Source organism: Podarcis filfolensis (assembly GCF_964270895.1).
Source record: "Podarcis filfolensis genome assembly, chromosome: 4".
Taxonomy (NCBI): Eukaryota; Metazoa; Chordata; class Lepidosauria; order Squamata; family Lacertidae; genus Podarcis; species Podarcis filfolensis.
Window position 1 is genome coordinate 83,085,924 of NC_139607.1, and position 22,341 is coordinate 83,108,264.

Here is a 22,341-nt window from a genome sequence, read left to right on the forward strand (position 1 = left end):
CCTTCTAAATCCGGCCCACGGATCAGCATGTTTTTACATTAGAATGTATCCTTTTATTTAAAATGCATCTCTGGGTTATTTGTGGGGCCTGCCTGGTGTTTTTACATGAGTAGAATGTGTGCTTTTATTTAAAATGCATCTCTGGTTTATTTGTGGGGCATAGGAATTCATTCATTTCCCCCCTTCAAAATATAGTCCGCTCCCCCCAAGGTCTGAGGGACAGTGGACCGCCTCTTTGCTGAAAAAGTTTGCTGACCCCTGATCCGAACCAATGCCCCAATCCTATAGCAACACTATAAAACTCAAAGGAATCAAACTGTAATCAGAAAAGCTAGTGGATTTTTTTTTTTTGGGGGGGGGGTTAGTGCATCAACCCAAACTAACCATGGCACCTCCAGGGCAAATTGGATCCAGTGAGATTCTGTTTAGAGAATAAACTTATTCAAAATTCCTGGGATATAAATTAATTCACTGATTTCGAACATTCTCAAGACTTCTTCTTCCTCAGTGTTTCTGCAGCTGTGTCCAGAATTGGCTACCTTTGATGGAGCTCCTCATCAGCTCTGTGCTCTTCTTGACCCTCTCTGGTTGCCTCTGGAAGTCAGAAGCCCAGAAATATCACGACGTGCTTACAGTGCCAAATGGAGGACAATGGGGCACTTGGGGTAACACAGTGTTTTGTCATGAAGGATATGCTTTTGGCTTCTCACTGAAGGTATCTTTTTTGTATTGTCCATTTGCTTTGCTGGTTTACCAGTATGGGTCTTACCTTAAAATTCATGGCCAGCCTGTGCAATGAGGGCAGTATCTTAACAAAACTGTTATTGGAGGGGAGGATGCAGGTGGAAGGGATCAAAGCTCAGTGGCGAACCATATGCTTTTCATGTAGAAGGCCTTACAAATTCAAAATAAAACCCTCCTGCCACACTCAAAATGAAGAAACAGAAGCAGAGGAAATGCAAGCAGGAACTTTTTGATTACAAGTATAGAAGCTCCGAGAAGTCTTAACAGCTCCTTGTAGGTCCACATTTGAAAAAGTGACACCACTGTTATACTTTAACGTTTGGAAAAAATCATGATAAATCCAATCTGGGGAAATAAAAATAATAACTTTTTTGAAAACCCCAGCGGACAATAATATTGTCTGGATCCTCCCTAAAAAGGGATTCAGTGAATAATGGCAACTCCAAACTAATCTGGTGGCAGAAGCCCACGTCAAGCCTGGTTTATTGCTGCTTCTTTTAACAGCAAATTTCATTGGCCGCCAGCCAGCAGATATCCTTCTCCCCTGCCTGTTTCTTAAATGTCTTCATGCCATGCTATAGGATTTTCCCAGGGGCATTCTGGGAGGGAAAATGGTGGCTATGAATTTTGTGTCCACCAGAGGAAGTCCCACTACTACTAAAGAGGGAAGGGAGAAGGGAAAATAAGACAAAAAGTATTACCATAACTGTTACCAGTAAGGCCTCAGGGAACATTTATTACCATTTTGAAGACTCAGCCCCCTGAAAAATCAGTAACGCGGAACCCATATTTTCACAATCTGCTACTGTTTGTGGGTGGGTGGAGGTGTTAAACCAAGGAGCAGTTATGGCTGGGCCCTAGTTTGGCACTTCAATATTACACCTCCTCCAAACAGAGGAAACCTCCTGAATAATATAGAGACATACTGTAGGAACAGGCCTTCAGGGATTCCGTTTTAGATAAGCCAACAGAGTTGTTACATTTCTCATAATGTTGACTCATCTGGGTTGTATTGAACTGTCTGCAGGTTGTCTGAAAGGTGGATTCATTTTTTTGGGGGGGGGGTTTAAAGATTTTATTCATTTTCAATAACAATCTGTCAGGCTTTTAGCGAAACGCTCAGAGTCCCAGGTTTCTTTTCAGTGCAGTCTTTTAATAGCGGTTGCTCACCTTCTTAATCCACGTTTCAAGATGAGAGTCTGTTTGAAGTCTAAATTTCAACATCCAACGACTGTATAATTTGGCAGTTTTTTCCTTTTATCTCCTCCATCTGGAACATGCCTGTTTTTTAAATGCAAATCTTATTATTTTATAAAACAGGTGTCTCCTGCATGTAGGAGTGGCTCTAGAGAGCACCAGCCATGCCGTGCTCTTGGACCCAGCGTCCCTGCCGCTTGCAACTTGATGATCTGTGGGTCTGTGAGATAGTCCTCCCCCACCCTGGGGAGTTTGCCAGGGCTAATTACCCCCATATCAACCCTGAATTACTGGCATTGCTGGGGTCTGTTCATGTGGGAAGCAGCCATTTCCCACAGCAGCAAGCCGGAAGTCAGAAAGGCAGATTCCTAACCCCACCCCATTCTGCCCGCCCTGTTTGTTCATCTGTGTCCCACTGATGGAAAAGTTATTAACATTTGAGGTGAATGTAAATCCTCATCTATGTCCAATAAAGGTAAAGGTGAAGGGACCCCTGATCATTAAGTCCAGTTGTGGATGACTCTGGGGTTGTGGCACTCATCTCGCTTTGTTGGCCCAGGGAGCTGGCGTACAGCTTCTGGCTCATGTGACCAGCACCTGAGGGCAATTGAGTGCACATGACTTGAGCTAGTACTGCTCATTGTGGAGCTAGCTATGCCATTGCAAGCCTTTGCACATAGGAAATTCCCACTGAAAATGTGATACTTTACTCATGCATAAATCTTGGCAGTACTGCAGACATGGACTGCAGCACCAGCTTTAATCGCAGCCTCTTTTTCTGTTCTCCACCAGGTAGATCCATACTCTCCTTTAAAGTTCTGGAAAGATGACACGTCTCTGAATGGTATCCGTCTCCACTGCACTGATGGCAAAGCAATAGAGTCTACCAGTGGATTGTGAGTAGCATTTTTGCTTTCTCTTCCTTTATAACTTTGTTGCTTGGGAGTTTGGGGTAGGAGAAGGAGGGGTAGTTTCACTGGCGTATGGAGGGGGGATGGGGGAGCTCACCGGCCCGGGCAGCATTTGGGGAAAGGGTGCCACCCCCCGGTATGCGCACTGCACCCTGCGGGCAACATGCCACACCCCTGGGACGTGCGCCTGCCACGCCCCCACCTGTTCTCCGCTCCAGGGGCTGCAGCATGTTGCTCTGCCACTGGGTAGTTTGAATTATTTCATGCTAGATTAAAGGCAATGGTAATTTGGACACACTCCAAAACTGTCACAGAATTTAACTGGAAAATATACATGCCTACACAAAGGTAAATCCCACTGTGTTTAGTGGAACTTACAGCTAGGGGTAGGTATGCCCAACTCCATGTTTGTGCTCTTGTCTCAGCGACGTCTATGCTGGCTTGGTCATGTAGACAGAATGGAAGATGGCAGGATTCCCAAGGATGTGCTCTTTGCAGAGCTGGCTTCAGGCACCACCAGACTTGTTGGCAGACCAACTCTGTGTTACATGGATGTCTGCAAATGTGGCCTGAAGGCTGACAACATCAACCCCACCATATGGGAATCCCTTGCAGATGACCATGCTGCCTGAAGGCAGACAGTCAGTTTGTGCATCCATAGCAGTGACCAGAAAGGGAATGACCACTGGGAGGAGCGCAGAAAGAAGAAACACCATGGAGCATCTGCATCGCCACAACCGGATGCCTTCATCTGTCCCAGCTGCAATAAGACAATGAATTTTAACAGGGAGAAATGTAAAGTATTGCACTTGGGCAAAAAAAATAAATGAGAGGCACAAATACAAGATGGGTGACACCTGGCTTGAGAGCAGTACATGTGAAAAGGATCTAGGAGTCTTGGTTGACCACAAACTTGACATGAGCCAACAGTGTGACGAGGCAGCTAAAAAAGCCAATGCAATTCTGGGCTGCATCAATAGGAGTATAGCATCTAGATCAAGGGAAGTAATAGTGCCACTGTATTCTGCTCTGGTCAGACCTCACCTGGAGTACTGTGTCCAGTTCTGGGCACCACAGTTCAAGAAGGACACTGACAAACTGGAACGTGTCCAGAGGAGGGCAACGATGCCTTATGAGGAACGGCTAAGGGAGCTGGGCATGTTTAGCCTGGAGAAGAGGAGGTTAAGGGGTGATATGATAGCCATGTTCAAATATATAAAAGGATGTCACATAGAGGAGGGAGAAAGGTTGTTTTCTGCTGCTCCAGAGAAGCGGACACGGAGCAATGGATCCAAACTACAAGAAAGAAGATTCCACCTAAACATTAGGAAGAACTTCCTGACAGTAAGAGCTGTTCGACAGTGGAATTTGCTGCCAAGGAGTGTGGTGGAGTCTCTTTCTTTGGAGGTCTTTAAGCAGAGGCTTGACAACCATATGTCAAGACGTATCTTGCCCTTATCGGTCTCTACAGCCACAGCAGGCCCTGTAACCTTCCAACAGGCAGCGGTGGAGGAGAAATTCAGTTTGGCTCACATTTGAAAGTGAAGCTACTTTATTCATCCTTTCTGAAACAATACACAAACCAAAACACAGCTATCCTGTGAAATTCACACTTCTTCAGATTTTGCACTACAGTTCTCCAGGCAAGTAATGTGTACTGAAATGCACATACTAGGGCAGAGTGTGTGTAAGGTAAAATGTAAAGGTAAAGGACCCCTGGACGTTTAAGTCCAGTCAAAGGCGACTATGGGGTGCGGTGCTCATCTCACTTTCAGGCTGAGGAAGCCGGCGTTTGTCCACAGATAGTTTTCCGGGTCATGTGGCCAGCATGACTAAACCACTTCTGGTGCAATGGACACCGTGATGGAAACCAGAGCATACGGACACTCCATTTATTTTCCTGTCACAGCGGGACCTATTTATCTACTTATCTACAGAGCAACGGGAGCTCACCTTGATGCACGGATTCAAAATGCCGACCTTCCAACCAGCAAGCCCAAGAGACTCAGTGGTATAGCCCACTGTTTTATTACAACCCAGTCATATATACATAGTTTCTTAGTTAAATAAGAAGAATTGCACTAAAATCCTCACAGATCTTCCATGACGCCTTTAAAAAAATACTGTAATATTCATTCTATAAGACACACCAGACCACAAGACGCACCTAGTTTTGGGAGGAGGAAAACAAGAAAAAAAATATTCTGAATCTCAGAAGCCAGAATAGCAAGAGGGATCGCTGTGCAGTGAAAGCATCAATCCCTTTTGCTGTTCTGGCTTCTGGGATAGCTGCGCAGTCTGCATTCGCTCCATAAGACGCACACACATTTCCCCTTACTTTTTAGGAGGGAAAAAGTGAGTCTTATAGAGCAAAAAATACGGTAATTAAAAACTGACATGGGAACTTAAAGACTGGAAAAATTATGAAATGGAGAGAAACCAGAACTGATAGGTTCACTTATCTCTACTTATTCCCAGGTAAATAAGTTCAGACTGAGGCTTCACAGTGCTAGTTCTGTGTTGGTCTATGTTTCTGACACAATGCAGCAAAACCCCAAACATTGTTAAAATAAAGAAGCAGAGAGAAAGAGACTCAGTATAAAACGCCAATTACAAAGGAGGCAGAATTCCATCCAGAAGAATGGTAAATGCCAGTGCAAATGGAGACTAAATACTTGCAATAGGGAACCAATATGGGTAGTTTTGTGTTTATATCTAATCCCAGAAGTAACTCCTCACCCCCAGAAGGCCACAGGAAGAGAATATTGAGCATGCATACAGGGGAATGTTATAATAACTGAGTAGGCTATGAATTTTGCTCTAATTTGGAATCATTTCTTCAGAAGACGGATCTGTAAGTTTATGTTTCTGACAAAGGGCAGTGTATGAACTTTAATTTGGACATTGCCGTCGTTGTCTTTTCTTTTTACAGGCTTGGAACATGGAGTGAGATTGAGAAATGCAAAAGAGGCAACCTGGTGTCCTTTTCTATGAGTGTGGAACCACCACAAGGGGTATTTGATGATACAGCAGCCAATAACATTCATTTCATGTGTGATGATGGGTCTACACTGAAGGGCAAGTCTCCATCCTGGGAGAAATTTGGCCCCTGGAGCAGCAACTGCACTACGGGCTTCATATGTGGCATCCAAACAAAGGTGGAAGATAACCAAAACAGTTCTGATATGACAGGACTTAATGATGTGCGGATGTTCTGTTGTGACTGATCTGCCACCCTGCTGCACAGCCCTCGTCCGCTGGCAGCAGAGGATGACAGTGTGCAGTGGTGGTGCTTACCTGGCCTCCTGACAGCTGAACTGCTGCTGCTTGCTGGAAGGGAGAGGGGCAAGTCATTGGGGAGCTTGGTGTGGTGCAAACGCACTGGCAGAGCCAATCCAGTACTCCTGCTGGTGTGTTTGCACTGTGCCGACTGCTTCTCTTTCTGTCCTTCCTTGTAAGCAGCAGTGACTCATCTGTTGGAGGGATCACTGATTCCCCTCCCCCTGAATCAGATAAGGCGATTGTATTTAGACAGAATATAGCATGATTTTGGAAATCTCTGGGTTCTCTTTCAATTTTCAACTGCTACAAGCATATGTGGACAACAACAACAACAACAACAACAACAACAACAACAACAACATAAACTTACTTATAATGAAGTAGACATGCACCAGATCATTAAAAAAGCTAAGTAATTCTCTTGTTTCAATTAAGTCTTAAAATATTACACACACTAACCCTCATGTTACGTTTAGGGAAAATGTTTGGTTAATTCTCTGTGTCATTTGATACTTTGTTACAGTTCACTTTTTTGTTGTTATATTAAAACTCAGTGAAAATATTATAAAAAAGATATTCACCAGACAAATTTATTGAAAGATGGAATGAAGTTCATTTATGAATCATTGGAATACCAAATTTTGTGACAACAGAAACTATATATGTTATTTCCTCTTACAGAATTCCTTTTGATTATTTCTCTCATACAGAAAAACACATGAGAGACATCTTTCTATAATACATTCGTTGCAGTGGCGTAGCGTGGGTTGTCAGCACCCGGGGCAAGGCAAGTAATTTGCGCCCCCAACCCGTGGATTTGCGCCCCCTAACCTGTGGATTTGCGCCCCCTAACCAATGGATTTGCCCTAACCCCAGATGTTGCGCCCGGTGCGGCCCGCCCCCCCTGCACCCCCCACGCTACGCCACTGATTCGTTGACCGCCTGTTCTGTTCTTTCACTGTTAAAAAAGAAATAAAATAAGCTGAAGCATATGTTTATCTCTTACACATCCTATGGAGTAAATGTAGGTCTGTGGACTATAACAAGTGTTTCTTGTAAAAATAAAATCTGTCTTGGGACTTGTCCTCATTTGAGCTGTAACTCACTAGGAATCCACGTTTTATCGCTTTGAATTTGCCTTCATTAGTCCAAACAGTCAGGTATTTGGAGTTGACGACCCAGTCAATGAATGTGTGTCTGTGTTGTCAACCATTTCCATTGTTTTTGGTCCCTCTGAGTTTTCATGTTCCTGCCTCCACAGGTTAAAAAGGCAGCACTGCTCTTTTTGCCCTCATATCTTCCTACCTCCACTTGAGAATGTCCATGATCCTCCCTTAAAAAACTTTCTTGAACAAATTTGTGCACATAAGTTATTTAGGAATAGTGAAAATAATAATAGAATCATAGAGTAATAGAGTTGGAAAGGACTATGAGAGTCATCTAGTCCCATCCCGTGCAATGCATTATGTAGGGTTCAAACCCACAACCCTGAGATTAAGAGTCTCATGCTACCCTCTAAGCCAGGCATGTAACAACATGTCAATCATGAGACTCCCAGTCAACCGTGGGGTTGTTTGTGGTCAGTCTCAGGGCCTTTCTCTGCAACATCAGATGCAGAGGTGCAGGCGCAGGAGGCAGGCTTAGCATGGTTTTCCCAATGGGGAAGGGGGTGGCTGCTGGAGACAGAGGGAGGCACGAGGAGGAGCCACGTGGGAAGGGGAGGGGGAGGGGGAGGGGGAGGGCAGGCGCTATTGGGATCCACATCAGCTGCGTGGCTCCTGTTGACAAGGGGGAAGAGAGATCGCATGCTGTTTTGGGGGTGTGGGTATGTTATGTACTAAGCTTGGATCCTAGAACAATAGGCAGGTAGGATCCTAGAATGCAACAACTGATTGGCTTGCAGGAGAAGACCAATCAGGCTCCAGGAGGAAGTTAATCAGCCTATTAGGCTGGTAGGATCGTAGAATGCAACAACTGATTGGCCTGCAGGAGAAGACCCATCATGCTCCAGGAGGGAAGCAGAATCAGCCAATCAGACGGGACTCATTGTGTAAATAATGTATATAAAGACCCGAGGTTGTTGGTTTTTTTGGGGGGAGGGGGAATTCAATCACTGTTTTACAAGCAGCAATAAAGAGCACGAAATCACTGCAGGACTCCAAGTATATTTCAGGGTAGGAGAAGTTTTGCACAGGACAGCTCCGCAGCCCAACTGGTTTGAGTGGGGGGTGGGAGAGAGAGCTGCTGGGGGAGGGAGGGAGAGAGAGAAAGAAAGGGCTGGCTTGGGGGGGGGAGACAGCTAGGTGCTGGCCCACCCTGCATCCATCCCTGCCACCCTCGGGGGAAGCAGCCAGTACCTGCCTGCCCACCCTGCACCCATCCCTGGGTGGTAGATCACTCCCTGTTTTTGATAATGGATCACAGAGCAGCAACTTGCTGAATCCTGTTCTAAAGCACAGTGCACAGTACTGGTCTTTGGCACTGACATGATGTCCTCACCCTTCTGACAGCCCTCCCCACTCCCACAGGCAAATGGGTTCTGGTTGTGGAGGCATTTCCTAAAGGCTACTGGTAATGGGGGGGCAGGACAAAGAAGATTTCATAGCCTGCCCAATGCTCTGCTTTGTGATGGCTCAGAGGAGGTGTTGCTCAGGACAGAGAGTTCCTACACTTCATTGTCCTGCCCCCTTTAAATCCCCTGCTCACATTCATATTTCCTCACTCGGCTCAAGGACGCTTTCATTCTGCCTGGCAGCTGAGAGACAGTAAGTAGAACTACCTTGCTCTGCTCTGAGAAGTTTGGTAAGGGAAGACAAGGGTTGCAACATGGCCAGAATTACAGAGGCCTGATCAGTAGCCAGTAACCAGTGGGGATCCAGTCAAGCATTTTTGTTAGTGTTAATAGGTCCTATGTTTTGTGAAAAGTGTACTCCGCTTTTCACAAAAGATTTCAGGGTATTTAACGATGCATTCCTTTGGAAGTGTTGCAAATCTTTGGCAGCATCCCCCGACCTTGTGATCTCTAGATGTTCTGGACTACAATTCCCATCAGCTGGAACCAGCACCGTGTTTGCTGGCTGGGGATGATGGGAGTTGCAGTCCAGAGCATATGGAATTTACCAGGGTGGGGAAGGTTGGCCTAAGGGGCGCTGCAAGGCTATGCCCTTTCCATGTAAAAATTTGTAGATCAGTGTTGCAGGAGGTCCCGGGTATCCTCCAGCATCTCCTAGTACGGCTGGGAAGTCCCCTGTCTGAAACTTTGGAGAGTAGCTCTAGTGTAGACAGAACTAAGCTAGATAACCAATGGCCTGACTTAGAATAAGGCAATTTCCTGTGTTCCTGATGTTGGAGGCACATAGTCCAAGCTGAATACTTTTTTTTTTGTAGGCAAAAAATGGCTATTATAAAGAGTTCTGCAGAAGAAATATATCTACTCCCTCTGTGTTGTCTATCCCTCTCCCACCAACACCAGACTTTAGTAAGACTAGCAGAATACTGGTGCCTGCAGAAGCTCACCGGTATTTCCCACTGTCCCCTGCAAAGCCATGGGAAAGAGGGCCGGTTCATCTCTTAGGAACAGTTTCCAACTGTTTTTCAAACTGGTGCTCTGGTGTGGAATTAATAATGCTGTGAGTTTGCTACCATAAGTTCCAAGATGCTTAAGGATGGGTTGGCTACAGGGTACCTCTTCCCTGTAGAGCTGGTGGGAAGGTGATTGGCTCTACTATGAGCCTAAGGCATTAGGCAGAGACAGAAGTAAGGAAAACTCACCCACCTTCAGTTAGGCACAAGTCTTTTTTTTTAATAAATTTTTATTGATTTTCCAACATGAATTAAAACACATTACAACTAACAATACATAGACAAACAAACATATAAACACGTATAATTTCATAACCTCTTTTTCTTAAGCCTTATTTCAATGACTTCCCCATACCTCCCTTTTCTGCATCCCTGTTTTAAACTTTTTCAGCAACCCCTAATTTCAATTACTTATAATTCACTTTCTTTAATCCTTTTTCTCTCACCCAATCATTTATCGCTGCAATTCTGTTTTACGTTACCCATGACATTTTAGCACTCATTGATTTTACAACAGTTCTTAAGATAAACTTTAAATTTCTTCCAATCTTCTTCCACCGTCTCTTTTCCTTGGTCGCGGATTCTGCCAGTCATCTCAGCCAATCCCATATAGTCTATCACCTTCGTCTGCCACTCTTCCAGCGTGGGTAGTTCTTGTGTCTTCCAATACTTTGCTAAAAGAACTCTTGCTGCTGTTGTAGCATACATAAAGAACGTCCTATCTTTCCTTGACACCAATTGACCTACCATGCCCAGGAGAAAGGCCTCTGGTTTCTTATGAAAGGTACACTTAAGGACCTTCTTAATTTCATTATAGATCATTTCCCAGAAGACCTTAATCCTTGGGCACGTCCACCAAAGGTGGTAGAAAGTACCTTCAGTTTCATTACATTTCCAGCATTTATTAGTGGGCAAATGATAGATTTTTGCAAGCTTGACTGGAGTCATGTACCACCTATAAATCATTTTCATAATATTCTCTCTTAAGGCATTACATGCCGTAAACTTTATACCGGTGGTCCATAACTGTTCCCAGTCAGCAAACATAATGTCATGACCAATGTCTTGTGCCCATTTAATCATAGCTGATTTAACCGTCTCATCCTGTGTATTCCATTTCAACAGCAAGTTGTACATTCTTGACAAATTCTTAGTATTGGGTTCTAACAATTCTGTTTCTAATTTTGATCTCTCCACCTGAAAGCCAATTTTCCTGTCCTGTTTGAATACTTCATTTATCTGGTAATAATGAAGCTAGTCTCTTACTTTAGACTTCAATTTCTCATAACTCTGTAGTTTCACTTTTCCCCCCTCTTGTTCTATAATTTCCCAGTATTTTGGCCATTTAGATTCCATATTAAGTTTTTTCACTTCCTTAGCTTCCATTGGTGACAGCCACCTAGGGGTTTTGTTTTCCAACAAATCTTTATACCGAATCCAAACATTATATAGTGCTTTCCTGACAATATGGTTTTTGAAACCTTTGTGAGTTTTTACCTTGTCATACCATATATATGCATGCCAACCAAACCTGTTATTAAACCCTCCCAGATCCAAAATGTCTGTGTTCTCAAGAAGTAGCCAGTTTTTCAGCCAGCAAAAAGCCGCTGATTCATAATACAGTTTTAAGTCTGGCAGGGCAAACCCCCCTCTTTCTTTTGCATCAGTTAATATCTTAAATTTTATTCTGGGCTTTTTGCCCTGCCAGACAAATCTAGATATATCTTTCTGCCACCTCTTGAAACAGTCCATTTTATCCACAATCTGTAATGTTTGAAACAAAAACAGCATTCTCGGCAAAACATTCATCTTAATAACAGCCTAACAAGGAAAGTCTCAAATTTGACCATATTTCTAGATCTTTCTTAACTTCTGTCCAACATTTCTCATAATTGTCTTTAAATAAGTTCACATTCTTAGATGTCAAATCAATCCCCAGGTATTTCACTTTCTTTGCTACCATTAATTCAGTTTCACTATGAAACCTCTCTCTTTCAGCAACTGTTAGATTTTTCTCCAGTACTTTCGTTTTCTGTTTATTCAGCTTAAAACCTGCTACTTGACCAAATACTTGTATTAGCTCTAAAACTCTTTTCGTACTAGTGTCTGGCTCTTGTAAAGTTAATACTAGGTCGTCTGCAAACGCTCTCAGTTTATATTGTTTAGCTCCGACCTGAATCCCTTTGACCAGCTGGTCCCCTCTGATCATGTTTAATAAAACCTCCAAGACAGATATAAAAAGTAATGGGGATATTGGGCACCCCTGTCGTGTCCCTTTTTCAATAGCAAATTCTTCAGTAACCACATTATTTACAATTAATTTTGCTTTTTGTTCAGAATAAATTGCACCTATACCATTCTCAAAACCTTGGCCTACCCCCATCCCTTCAAGATTCTTTTTCATAAAGCTCCAAGAGATATTGTCAAAGGCTTTCTCCGTGTCCACAAATATTAATACTGCCTTAGTATTAATATTGGCTTCTAATAATTCCATAATATCTATTATGTTTCTCACATTGTCAGATAAATGTCTTCCTGGAAGAAAGCCAGCCTGGTCTTTGTGAATCTCTCCCACCAAAACTCTCTTCAGTCTTTTTGCCAAAATGTCTGCAAAAATTTTGTAATCCACATTAAGTAATGATATAGGGCGGTAGTTCTTAATCTGGTTCTTCTCAGTCTCAGATTTTGGTATAAGTGTAATATACGCTTCTTTCCACGATTCGGGTGCCTTCTTCCCCTCTAAAATTTCATTACAGACTTCCTTCAACGGTTGTACCAGCCATTCTTTCAGAGCTTTGTAGTATCTGGAAGTCAATCCATCTGGTCCTGGAGATTTTCCCAATTGCATATTTTGAATGGCTCCCTCTATTTCTTGCTCAGTTATCTTCTGGTTCAAAGTCACTTTGCTTTGTTCAGAAATTTTTTGTAATCCATGTTTTTTAAGAAATTCTTCTATCTCTTTTTCATTCACCGGCCCTTGTGCATAAAGTCTCCTGAAATAACTCTGAAAACAGTTCTAATCTCATTTGGTCTATAAATGTTCCTTCCATCAACTTCTAGGCTTGTAACCATATTCAGTTTTTGTCTCTTCTTCAATTGCCATGCCAGAAGTTTCCCACATTTGTCTGCCGATTCAAATGTCTTTTGTCTCATTTGTTTTATTTTCCATTCTATCTCCTGATTCATCAGTTCCATGTACTGCCTCTGATAAAGCTTAATTTCTCTCAAAATTTCATGGGACTTTGGCTTTGATCTCAGTTTTTTTTCTCCTTCTTTTATCCTTTCCAGAATCTTATCCTTCTTCTCATTCTGTCTCTTCCTTTTTATAGCGTTCTGCTGTATTAAAAATCCTCGCATAACGGCTTTACTTGCGTCCCAAATTACTCTTTTCTCCACCTCTGTTCTCAGATTTATCCCAAAATAATCTTTCACCGTTTTCTGGGCCTTTTTGTACACCTCTTCATCTCTAAATAGGGAGTCATTCATCCTCCATCTGAAGGAACCAGCTGTTGCTAAGTTCATCTCCATCTTTACGGCATTAGGCACAAGTCTTTAGGCTTATGCACACATTACACTGGGCAGAAGTGTATCCTTTCTCTATACTTATACTAGTACTTATGTCAAAGAGTGTACACTGATTGATTTGTGCACCTCAGCTATAGTGCACACAGGTACACAAAATTACACTTACAGGAATGCACTTAGGGGACACCCCTTGAGGTGAAAAACAAGAGCAGGCTGGAGCAAGAAAGACAAATGTAGCGGAAGTACTTTCCTCCATTTATTCATTCATTCATTCATTCATTCTTTCTTTCTTTCTACTTGCTAGTATGTGTAGCTGCCAAATAAATTGTGATGATGGCAGGTAGCTGAGTGGAGTCTCCTGTCAATTCTATTTAAATGTTACACCTGTCTTCACCCTAAATCATTTTACTTTATTGAGCTATTTGGGGCTGATAGGAAGTATGTGTTTATTTCTTTAAAGACTATCTACAGAAACATTGTAAAATTAATGAATGTTAGAAGGATGTTGGAATGAAGTTATGTGGTTTTAGCAGAAATGTCATAAAGGTTTAGGAAAAAACAGACTGTTAATTGGTGAAAGGAGGGAAAGTAAAGTTACATTATATTAAGATAAATTACAGGACAAAAATTGGAAAAGATGGAAAGGATTTGCTGAAATGTTAACTGAACTAGAATACAAAAAAGGGAAGTGTGAGGAGGTCAATGAAACAAGTAAATGAAAGATAAATTATGGGAAGAGTTGCTGTGTTTTTTTTTTAATGGATTTTATCTTTTTGTATTTTTTGTATTTTTTTCTTTTTCTTTCTTTTTTTATTGTGATGTGTTGTTTTGTTTTTGCTTACTTTTTCTTTTTGTAACTTTTAAAACTTCAATAAACATTATTTTAAAAAAAGGAAGCATGTGTTTATTTCAAGTTAAATGACAATTTGTATTTCCATCCCTAGGTGTTATAATTTCTCCCTTCTATCTTACACCTGAGACTGTGTGTGTGTGTGTGTGTGAGAGAGAGAGAGAGAGAGAGAGAGAGAGCGAGAGAGAGAGCGAGAGAGCGCGAAATCCCTTTAGAAAAAGAGAAAAAGAAATTGGAGGGGGAGTTTTAATAGGAAGGTCAAATTGCCAAGACATAGGAAATACAACAACTTGGTTGTTGAATGCCTTGCGACTCGAACGTTTTGGCTCCTGAATGCTGCAAACCTGGAAGTGAGTGTTCTGGTTTGCAAATGTTCTTTGGAACCCAAACATCTGACGGGGTTTCCGTGGCTTCCTGTTGTTGTTTAGTCGTTTAGTCGTGTCTGACTCTTCGTGACCCCATGGACCAGAGCACGCCAGGCACTTCTGTCTTCCACTGCCTCCCGCAGTTTGGTCAGACTCATGTTTGTAGCTTCGAAGACACTATCCAACCATCTCGTCCTCTGTTGTCCCCTTCTCCTTGTGCCCTCCATCTTTCCCAACATCAGGGTCTTTTCCAGAGAGTCTTCTCTTCTCATGAGGTGGCCAAAGTATTGGAGCCTCAGCTTCACGATCTGTCTTTCCAGTGAGCACTCAGGGCTGATTTCCTTAAGAATGGATAGTTTTGATCTTCTTGCAGTGCATGGGACTCTCAAGAGTCTCCTCCAGCACCATAATTCAAAAGCATCAATTCTTCGGCGATCAGCCTTCTTTATGGTCCAGCTCTCACTTCCATACATCACTACTGGGAAAACCATAGCTTTTACTATACGGACCTTTGTTGGCAAGGTGATGTCTCTACTTTTTAAGATGCTGTCTAGGTTGGTCATTGCTTTCCTCCCAAGAAGCAGGCGTCTCTTAATTTCGTGGCTGCTGTCACCATCTGCAGTGATCATGGAGCCCAAGAAAGTAAAATCTCTCACTGCCTCCATTACTTCTCCTTCTATTTGCCAGGAGGTGATGGGACCAGTGGCCATGATCTTCGTTTTTTTTGATGTTGAGCTTCAGACCATATTTTGCGCTCTCCTTTTTCACCCTCAATAAAAGGTTATTTAATTCCTCCTCACTTTCTGCCATCAAGGTTGTGTCATCTGTATATCTGAGGTTGTTGATATTTCTTCCAGCAATCTTAATTCCGGCTAGGGATTCATCCAGCCCAGCCTTTCGCATGATGAATTCTGCATATAAGTTAAATGACCAGGGAGACAATATACAGCCTTGTCGTACTCCTTTCCCAATTTTGAACCAATCAGTTGTTCCATATCCAGTTCTAACTGTAGCTTCTTGTCCCACATAGAGATTTCTCAGGAGACAGATGAGGTGATCAGGCACTCCCATTTCTTTAAGAACTTGCCATAGTTTGCTGTGGTCGACACAGTCAAAGGCTTTTGCATAGTCAATGAAGCAGAAGTAGATGTCTTTCTGGAACTCTCTAGCTTTCTCCATAATCCAGCGCATGTTTGCAATTTGGTCTCTGGTTCCTCTGCCTCTTCTAAATCCAGCTTGCACTTCTGGGAGTTCTCGGTCCACATACTGCTTGAGCCTTCCTTGTAGAATTTTAAGCATAACCTTGCTAGCATGTGAAATGAGTGCAATTGTGCGGTAGCTGGAGCATTCTTTAGCACTGCCCTTCTTTGGGATTGGGATGTAGACTGATCTTCTCCAATCCTCTGGCCACTGCTGAGTTTTCCAAACTTGCTGGCCTATTGAGTGTAGCACCTTAACAGCATCATCTTTTAAAATTTTAAACAGTTCAGCTGGAATACCATCACTTCTACTGGCCTTGTTATTTGCAGTGCTTTCTAAGGCCCATTTGACTTCACTCTCCAGGATGTCTGGCTCAAGCTCAGCAACCCCACTACCTGGGGTGTACGAGACATCCATATCTTTCTGGTATAATTCCTCTGTGTATTCTTGCCACCTCTTCTTGATGTCTTCTGCTTCTGTTAGGTCCTTACCACTTTTGTCCTTTATTATGGCAATCTTTGAACGAAATGTTCCTTTCATATCTCCAATTTTCTTGAACAGATCTCTGGTTCTTCCCATTCTGTTGTTTTCCTCTATTTCTTTGCATTGCTCGTTTAAGTAGGCCTTCTTGTCTCTCCTTGCTATTTTTTGGAAATATGCATTCAATTTCCTGTATCTTTCTCTATCTCCCTCGCATTTTGCTTGCCTTCTCTCCCCCGCTATTTGTAAGGCCTCATTGGACAGCCACTTTGCTTTCTTGCATTTCCTTTTCATTGGGATGGTTTTCGTTGCTGCCTCCTGTATAATGTTGCGAGCCTCCATCCATAGTTCTTCAGGCACTCTGTCTAGCAAATCTAAATCCTTAAACCTGTTCCTCACTTCCACTGTGTATTCATAAGGGATTTGATTTAGATTGTATCTTACCGGCCCAGTGGTTTTTCCTACTTTCTTCAGTTTAAGCTTGAATTTTGCTATAAGAAGCTGATGATCTGAGCCACAGTCAGCTCCAGGTCTTGTTTTTGCTGACTGTATTGAGCTTCTCCATCTTCGGCTGCAGAGAATATAATCAATCTGATTTTGATGCTGCCCATCTGGTGATGTCCACGTGTAGAGTCGTCTCTTGTGTTGTTGGAAAAGCGTGTTTGTGATGACCAGCTTGTTCTCTTGACAGAACTCTATTAGCCTTTGCCCTGCTTCATTTTGCTCTCCAAGGCCAAACTTGCCAGTTGTTCCTTTTATCTCTTGATTCCCTACTTTAGCATTCCAATCCCCTATAATGAGAAGAACATCCTTCTTTGGTGTCACTTCTATAAGGTCTTGTAAGTCCTCATAGAATTGGTCAATTTCAGTTTCTTCAGCACCAGTAGTTGGTGCATAAACTTGGATTACTGTTATGTTAAAAGGTCTGCCTTGGATTCGTATTGAGATCATTCTATCATTTTTGAGATTGCATCCCACTACTGCTTTCGCCACTCTTTTGTTGACTATGAGGGCCACTCCATTTCTTTTGCGGGTTTCTTGCCCACAGTAGTAGATATGATGGTCATCCGAACTGAATTCGCCCATTCCCGTCCATTTTAGTTCACTGATGCCCAGGATGTCAATATTTATTCTTGCCATCTCATTTTTGACCACATCCAACTTACCCAGGTTCATGGTTCTTACATTCCAGGTTCCTATGCAATATTTTTCTTTACAGCATTGGACTTTCCTTTCACTTCCAGGCATATCCGCAACTGAACGTCCTTTCAGCTTTAGCCCAGCCGCTTCATCAGCTCTGGATCTACTTGTACTTGTCCTCCGCTCTTCCCCAGTAGCATGTTGGATGCCTTCCGACCTGAGGGGCTCATCTTCCAGCGTCATAACTTTTATATGCCTGTTGTCTTTGTCCATGGAGTTTTCTTGGCAGGGATACTGGAGTGGCTTGCTGGTTCCTCCTCCAGGTGGATCACGTTTGGTCAAAACTCTCCACTATGACCTGTTCATCTTGGGTGCCCTGCTCGGCATAGTTCATAGCTTCTTTGAGTTCTTCAAGCCCCTTCGCCACGGCAAGGCAGTGATCCATGAAGGGGCTTCCTATTGAGTGCAAGAAGCTCCTGCAGCCAATCAGAAGCCGTGCCTTGGTTTTTAACATTTTTGGAAGTTGAACGGGCTTCCGGAACAGATTCTGTTGAAGAACCAAGGTACGGCTGTACATTTTGGCAAGGGTGAAGGATGGGTAAGAAATTCACGCTTTAGTTAGTTAGAAATCAAAAGGTGTAGTCAGAAAAGCCATCAACTGATTTTACTCCATCAACCAAAAGTAACCGCACTTCCCTCCAGAGGAAAATGCAAATTTGGGACCAGAGGAAAGAGCCACTATTCCTAAGGAATAAATTCTCAAGGCTGTTATTCATCCAATTAATATTTGCAGCTAGGTCTGGTGCAGATCACTTTCCATGGAGTTCCCTGTCAGTGCTGTGGTCTTCCTCTTCTTCTCCTACCATCTCTGTGATGCAGAAGACCGAAAACATAATGCAGTCCTCACTGTGTCCAATGGAGGGAACGATGGTATATGGGGAAAACCTGAATTCTGTCCCACGGGATATGCAAATGGATTCCAAATGAAGGTAAATGCCTATCTATAGTCTCAATTTTGACACCCTGATGCTAGGGCGTGGTCACAATATTATACAGACATATGAAAAGCACAAACAAACACCTTTATTTAGAAAGAAGGGCAGGGAAAGCAGCAGACAGAATGAAAAATGCAGCCTCTATCACAGAACCCACGCAGGGTCCCAGAAACACCAAGATGCTAAGTCTGTTTCATCTAATATACAGTTCAATTTACTAATTACTGAATCCCAGGCATGCCAACAGGATTTTCTGTCCCCAACACACAGTATATGGCCTGGGTCCTCATGTTAGGTTTCCGTGTGTTGCCACTGTGCAGTGCTTGGAGTCACAAGACTCTGTTTTGCGTTCCAGAGATTCCAGGCTGTTGGAAGTCTCACGGAAGATGGGAGACGGATGTGATGTTACTGGTTTCCTGTTCCTTTGTTTTCCAGTTGCTCTCTGCTTTCACAGAGAGCGGATGTATGCTTTTCTGTCTGCGTAACTAGAAATCAAACTCTTTGCAATGTAGCTCATATTTCTCGCCCTTCCCTGCTGCTGGATACTCTGCGTAATGAGGGAACGTGCCTGGAGCCTTATCAGAGGCTCAGGTCGGTATTCATCGTTGGAGGCGATTCCGAAGGACTCGACCGGAGGATGAGCTTTTCCAGCTCGGTCGTAGCGGAGGCTCCGATACCTCTGAGGATAGCTTTTCATTAAATTTGCATATGCTTTGTGTAGTATGCAAATATTGTCCTCTTTTGAGGGTGGAGTAGAGTGCCCCAAAATAAATCAGTAACCACAAATATAATAAAAAGTCTCACAGACAGAATACAAACAGGTAAAGCTTTTCCCCATCATTGTATTTCATAGAAATTTGCACTGAAAAAATGTTGTTTTGCTCACACATAAATGTTGCCAGTACTGCAGATGCAGATTGAAGCACCAGTCTTTCCCCCCCTCTGTTCTCCACCAGTTTTGCAGAGATGTAAATGAAGCCCATAGAAAAGATTTCACTCTGAAGGGCATCCGTCTCCACTGCACTGACGGGAAAACAGTAGAGTCTAAAAGTGGAAAGTGGGTAGCTTTTTGAATTTCTCTTCCTTTATTAACTTGTTGCTTGGAAGTTTGGGGTAGGAGCGGGAGGGGTAGATTGAAATATTTCATGCTAGATTAAAGGCAAATGGTAATCTGGACACACTCTGAGTTTAACAGCCCCAAAATATACCTGCTTGCACAAAGTCCTGTGAAACTTACTTCTAGGGATGGAGGCAAAATTCAAATTGGTTCACATTTGAAGGCGAATCTGTTCTATACATCCTTTCTGAAATAAAGCTTTTTGCTCTAATTTGGAATTATATCTCTGGAGAGACTTTAAAAATAAAAATTCATTGACAAAGTTGTGGTATATAAATTTCTGTTTAGACATTGCCATCCTTGTCCTTTTCTTTACAGGCTCGGGGAATGGGTTGCGGTTCAGAAATGCCCCCAAGGCAACATGGTGTCCTTTTCTTTGACTATTGAATTACCTCAACCGCTAATTCCTCATGCAGTCAGTAACCTTGAGGTCCTCTGCAGTGGTGGGGCTAAAGTGAAGAAAGATATCTTTGAACGGATGGAAGAGGGCAAAATGAGCAAGCGCTGCCCTAGGGGCTTCATATGTGGCATCCAAACAAGGGTGGCGAATGAGAATCAAATGCTTGGCAAAGTAGAACTTCGTGACGTGAAGATGTTCTGTTGTGACTGATCCACCACCCTGTTGCACAACCCTCTTCCACTGGCAGTAGAGGATGGCAGGGTGGACTGGTGGTGCTTACCTGGCCTCCTGACAGCTGAACTGCTGCTGCTTGCTGGAAGGGAGAGGGGCAAGTCATTGGGGAGCTTGGTGTGGTGCAAACACACTGGCAGAGCCAATCCAGTACTCCTGCTGGTGTGTTTGCACTGTGCCGACTGCTTCTCTTTCTGTCCTTCCTTGTAAGCAGCAGTGACTCGTCTGTTGGAGGGGTCACCGATTCCCCACCCCCTGAATAAGATAAAGGGATTGTATTTAGACAGAATATAGCATGATTTTGGAAATCTCTGGGGTCTCTTTCAACTTTCAAGTATATTTAGGCTGCTTAAAAAAAAAAAATCAAGCTTGCTTAGAATGTAGTAGTCATGCACCAGATCATAAAAACCAGCTAAGTGATTCTCTTGTTTCAATTAAGCCTTAAAATATTACACACGCTAACCCTCATGTTATGTTTGGGGAAAATGTTTGGTTCATTCTCTGTATCATTTGAGATACATTTCGTTATAGTTCACTCTTTTGCTGTTACAGTAAAACTCATTGAAAATATTAATAAAAAAGACATTCGCCAGACAAATATATTGAACGCCGGAATGACGTTCATTTATGAATCACCGGAATACTAAATTTTCTGACAGCATAGACTATATATGTTATTTTCTCTTACTGAATTCCTTTTGATTATTTCTCTCATACACAAGTACAGGAGAGACATCTTTCTATAATATCATTGATTGCCTGTTCTGTTCTTTCACCAATAAAAATGAAATGAAATGAAGAGTAAGTGTGTCCCTTCTTATCAGCTGTGAGAGGAGCAGGAAGAGGAGATACAGGCAGTACGTGTGTCAGAGTGTGTGTGAGCAAACTAGGGGTGACAAGGCGAGACATTCACCTCTTGTGGTCGTGGCAGACAGAAGTGGGTTAGGAGGAGCTGCTTCCCATAGTGCTCAGCCCTAGGAAGATGCAGAGGTCACCTGGCTAAGAGGAGGAAAAGGCCTCAGAATGCAGTAAGCCGGAAGTTTGCACAACAGCTTCCTAAAGTGAAATGAAGAGGTGTGGGAAGACATGTTGCCAAAAGAGAACTGGGACAGGGCAATGCCCTCTAAGAAACATAGGATTGCTCCCTAAAGTGCACTAATGGCTGGTTGTAAGCCACTTTGTGAAGATGAATATACAACATCACTAAAAAATATACAGCACGCCTCAAAAACCCTATGAATACAAAGGTTCAGTTTTAAAACTTCGGACAATAAATACCACAAAGATGGCACCAGGTGGGCCTTTCCAGGGAAGGCATTTCATAACTAGGCTGACACCACTTATAAGACCCTGAATCCAGGAGCACTGGAAGAGAGCCTCTGATGATGATATCCATAAGTAGACCTGGGAGGAGGTGATCCTTGAGGTAAGCTGCTCCCAGGCCATTTAAGGAGTAGACAATAAATCACTAGTGCAATATAGTGAAATTGTCCACAAACCCTTTATGAACCTTGATACCGCATGTGGAACTTTCTGTACTGTTTTCAAAGTCACCCCACGCATAACTCACTTCAGTTAATCTAACAGGAAGATCATGGATAATGGACACAAGACTACCTCCAGCCCTGTAAGGTTATAGTGTATCAGATTAAGCGGATAAAAATTCATTTCAATGAATGATTCATTTCAGCAAAAAAATGGTGAATGGACAGTTCAGCAATTTGTTTCAGTGCTTGCCTTCAAGCAGCAGTTAGTTTCAGCAGTTAGCTTTGGTATTTGGATTAGCCAGTTTTCTAGAGTCAATAATCTGTTTTAGAAATTAAAGGTCATGGATGTACTCGAGTGGAGAACACTCCCTCGAGCAATGGGACTTCCTTTCCTCCCTTTGCATCCCCTGCAGAACCTCAACAGGTGCTCCAAAGGGTTGGGGAACCCTCCAGAGCAGATTTTTAGGGGGGGATGAGGAGCTGGTGGAAGAAGAAAAGAAACGAAAAGTCCCATTGCACAAACAGATTTCCGATGTCCATGTGAATGGAGGTTTTTGATATATATTTTTTAGTGATGTTGTATATTCATCTTCACAAAGTGGCTTACAACCAGCCATTAGTGCACTTTAGGGAGCAATCCTATGTTTCTTAGAGGGCATCGCCCTGTCCCAGTTCTCTTTTGGCAACATCCTCCACCTTTGTTTTTAAATCCCAAACTTTGCTTCCAGAATGTCCATCCATATATTCATATGCTCCTGTTTAGACATCAATTGCAGAGCAATTTCTTCCTTTAAAGCATTCACTAAAGCTGTTGCAGCTCTTGTTCTTCCGTTGG

General features: G+C 42.9%; 1 protein-coding gene across 1 annotated transcript; it reads left to right on the forward strand.

Annotated features, from left to right (window-relative positions):
- Positions 1-2,745: 2,745 nt before the first annotated feature.
- Positions 2,746-21,062, forward strand: LOC310760569 (vitelline membrane outer layer protein 1-like). Its single transcript, XM_083609333.1, has 4 exons — positions 2,746-2,837; positions 18,074-18,265; positions 19,228-19,328; positions 19,707-21,062. The coding sequence occupies exons 2-4, from the start codon at positions 18,095-18,097 to the stop codon at positions 19,996-19,998; spliced, it is 564 nt and encodes a 187-aa protein (XP_083465459.1). The 5' UTR covers positions 2,746-2,837; positions 18,074-18,094; the 3' UTR covers positions 19,999-21,062.
- The last annotated feature ends 1,279 nt before the right edge of the window (positions 21,063-22,341 follow it).

Bases quoted from the DNA above. Each gene is read 5' to 3' on its own strand.
- LOC310760569 (XM_083609333.1), top strand. From the start codon at position 18,095: ATGGAGTTCCCTGTCAGTGCTGTGGTCTTCCTCTTCTTCTCCTACCAT. The intron at 18,266-19,227 runs GTAAATGCCTAT...GTTCTCCACCAG, and splicing joins CAAATGGATTCCAAATGAAG to TTTTGCAGAGATGTAAATGA. The intron at 19,329-19,706 runs GTGGGTAGCTTT...TTTTCTTTACAG, and splicing joins GTAGAGTCTAAAAGTGGAAA to GCTCGGGGAATGGGTTGCGG.